Here is a 2,306-nt window from a genome sequence, read left to right as displayed (position 1 = left end):
TTCGTTTTGTTTTGTTTTGTTTTTTGAGATAGGGTTTCTCTGTGTAGCGCTGGCTGTCCTGGAACTCACTCTGTAGACCAGGCTGGCCTTGAACTCAGAAATCTGCCTGCCTCTGCCTCCTGAGTGCTGGGATTAAAGGCATGCACCACCACGCCCGACCAAGATTCTTCAGCATCTTGCTGCTGCTCCTCCCAGATGGGATACCTTCATGTAGGATGGAGGTTTTAAAAATCAAGGAAATGGCCGGGCAGTGGCCATAAAGAATGTAAACAACAGCAACAACAACACAGTCAAACCACTGCCGCCACCACAATAAAATTCCACAATATAATAATAACCAAAAATCAGGAGACAGAGTCTGGATCCCCTACCTCAAAGCTGGCTAGGTATTAGTGGCCTGGGAGGACCCCAGACTGGACCCTTCCCTCATAGCCAGCAGCCTGTAGAAAAGAGCTGGAAAAACCAGACTTCTATCAAGCCTTGGTCAGAAGAATGGGATCCCAGGCTTATCTCTGACTCTGGAAGGAGAGGTGACATCTGGGACTGGTTACAAGGCCATACACAGGGGACAAGGCTATTAACAGATAATTGCTGATAACTGGCTTCAGGAGCCCTAATCCTGGAGAAAGATGGCTGGCCAGGGGCTTTCTGTTGAAGACTGAAGACATGCTATTCTGTGATAAGGCCGTCGTCACTCTATACAGGTCTATCCATCACTGGACAGAACAAAGTTGCTCAGGGAAAGGTGAATCGGTTCTAAAGATGGGCCAGGGAGATGGCACAGTGGGTAAAAGTATTAGCTTTGCAATTCAAGCCTGCATTTCCACCACACCCACGCATGTGTACACTGCTTAGGGCTGAGCTGCACACGGGACAGTGGTCTCCATTTGCTGTCAATTCTCACTCCACTTTCTTAGCAAGACACTGGGTCTATCTTTTGCCTTACACTTGCTATAAACTGAAGAATTCTTTAACCGACATCACAGGCACCAGGAATAGGCACTATAACTTACTATAACTTTCTTCTTCTTATATGTAGGTTTAAAATACACTCACATCTCTTGACGTTGGGCATGTATACATGTGTATATGTGTTCTGAATTAATATGTGCATGCCTGGGGGTCAGGAGAAGGCTTTGGGTCCCCAGTTTTAGGTGGTTGTGAGCCATATCATGTGTTTGCTGGGAGCTGTTGGTCCTCTGTGGAAGCAACAAAGGTTCTTAACTGCTGAGCCACCTCTCTCCAGTGCCAACCCCACCCCCTATTCTTTTTCTTTTTCTCTGATCCGAATGGGGTGGTTCCGAGAAGTCGCTGTGACCATCCAGGCAATGGGTGTGTTGGGGGAACTTTACCCTTTCCCAGCTCAGAGGGGCTACTTCCGGGAAGGTGGCACATCGCCTAAGAGAATGGTCCCCTCTTCTCCCAGCATCCCCAGAGGTTGGGTTAAAACAGCACGGATATTCTAGGACATCTATCGAAAGTTCTCCAAACACGGTTATCCACAGTCTGCTTCCATGGATTTCTCTTTAAAATTTGAAGCCCAGCCCAGCCTAGCCCTGGATCACCACGAAGACCCACAGGCGAGCAACCCCAGACTGAGGAGGAGTCTAAACAGGAAGAAATATGGGCGGCGTGGAGAGGGGTGCCGGGTGACCAGTTTATAAGTAGCTATAAGGAGACCGAAGTGGCTCAGAGCAAGGACCCTGGAGGGGAGTGGGAGCTTCGGAGTATCCGGGAGAAAGTGAGAGAGGAATCGGGGGCTGGGACCTAGAGGAGAGGCTCAGTATGCAGCAAAATGGGGGCCACCAGGAAGAGACTGCAGTGAAAAATTAGGAGCGGGTCCAGCGGTACCTGATCGGTGAATAGCGTCTGCGATGGCTGCATCCCAGACAGACTGGTCCCATCCCAGCTCTGGGCCCCAGGCGCTGGGGTTGCATTTTCTGTGTACAGGCTTTGGGAGACCCCCAGAAGTGAAAGTGACCTCCGGGACCCTGTGAATGCAGGCCCCACCTTCTTCCTGCTTCAGCTCCCGGAATGGGAGGGCTCTAGGCGATCAAGCCCAGAAGGCTCCTGCCCACCTTCTTTCTCTCTATTTGTCCCTTGACTTGGTAGAGACCTGCTCCTCTGTACAGCGGCCCGCGGGGATCGCAAAGAGAAAGGGAAACTAACTGATGGTAGAGAGAAGCCGGTACCGAGCTCCATGAGGGTAGGACAGACGCCCCAAGGGGTGGCCCTAGGCGTCTCCATCCAACCTGCCTAGAACATCCTGTGCCCAGAGCTTGCAGCCGAAGCTCCCAGTTGAACCA

General features: G+C 51.1%; 1 protein-coding gene across 2 annotated transcripts in view; it reads right to left on the bottom strand.

Moving 5' to 3' along the window:
- Positions 1 to 1,951, bottom strand: part of LOC110334948 (DNA dC->dU-editing enzyme APOBEC-3) — a 13,019-nt gene extending 11,068 nt beyond the window's left edge. For both annotated transcript variants that reach the window (XM_021217006.2, XM_021217007.2), the window contains exon 1: positions 1,852 to 1,951. In XM_021217006.2, coding sequence (XP_021072665.2) covers positions 1,852 to 1,937 — 86 coding nt within the window. In that variant the 5' untranslated portion in view covers positions 1,938 to 1,951. The remainder of the gene's footprint in view (positions 1 to 1,851) is intronic.
- Positions 1,952 to 2,306: the final 355 nt, after the last annotated feature.

Source organism: Mus pahari, chromosome 17, assembly GCF_900095145.1.
Source record: "Mus pahari chromosome 17, PAHARI_EIJ_v1.1, whole genome shotgun sequence".
NCBI lineage: Eukaryota > Metazoa > Chordata > Mammalia > Rodentia > Muridae > Mus > Mus pahari.
Note: the sequence above shows the minus strand (reverse complement) of the source record. Positions and strands in the feature narration are given on the sequence as shown.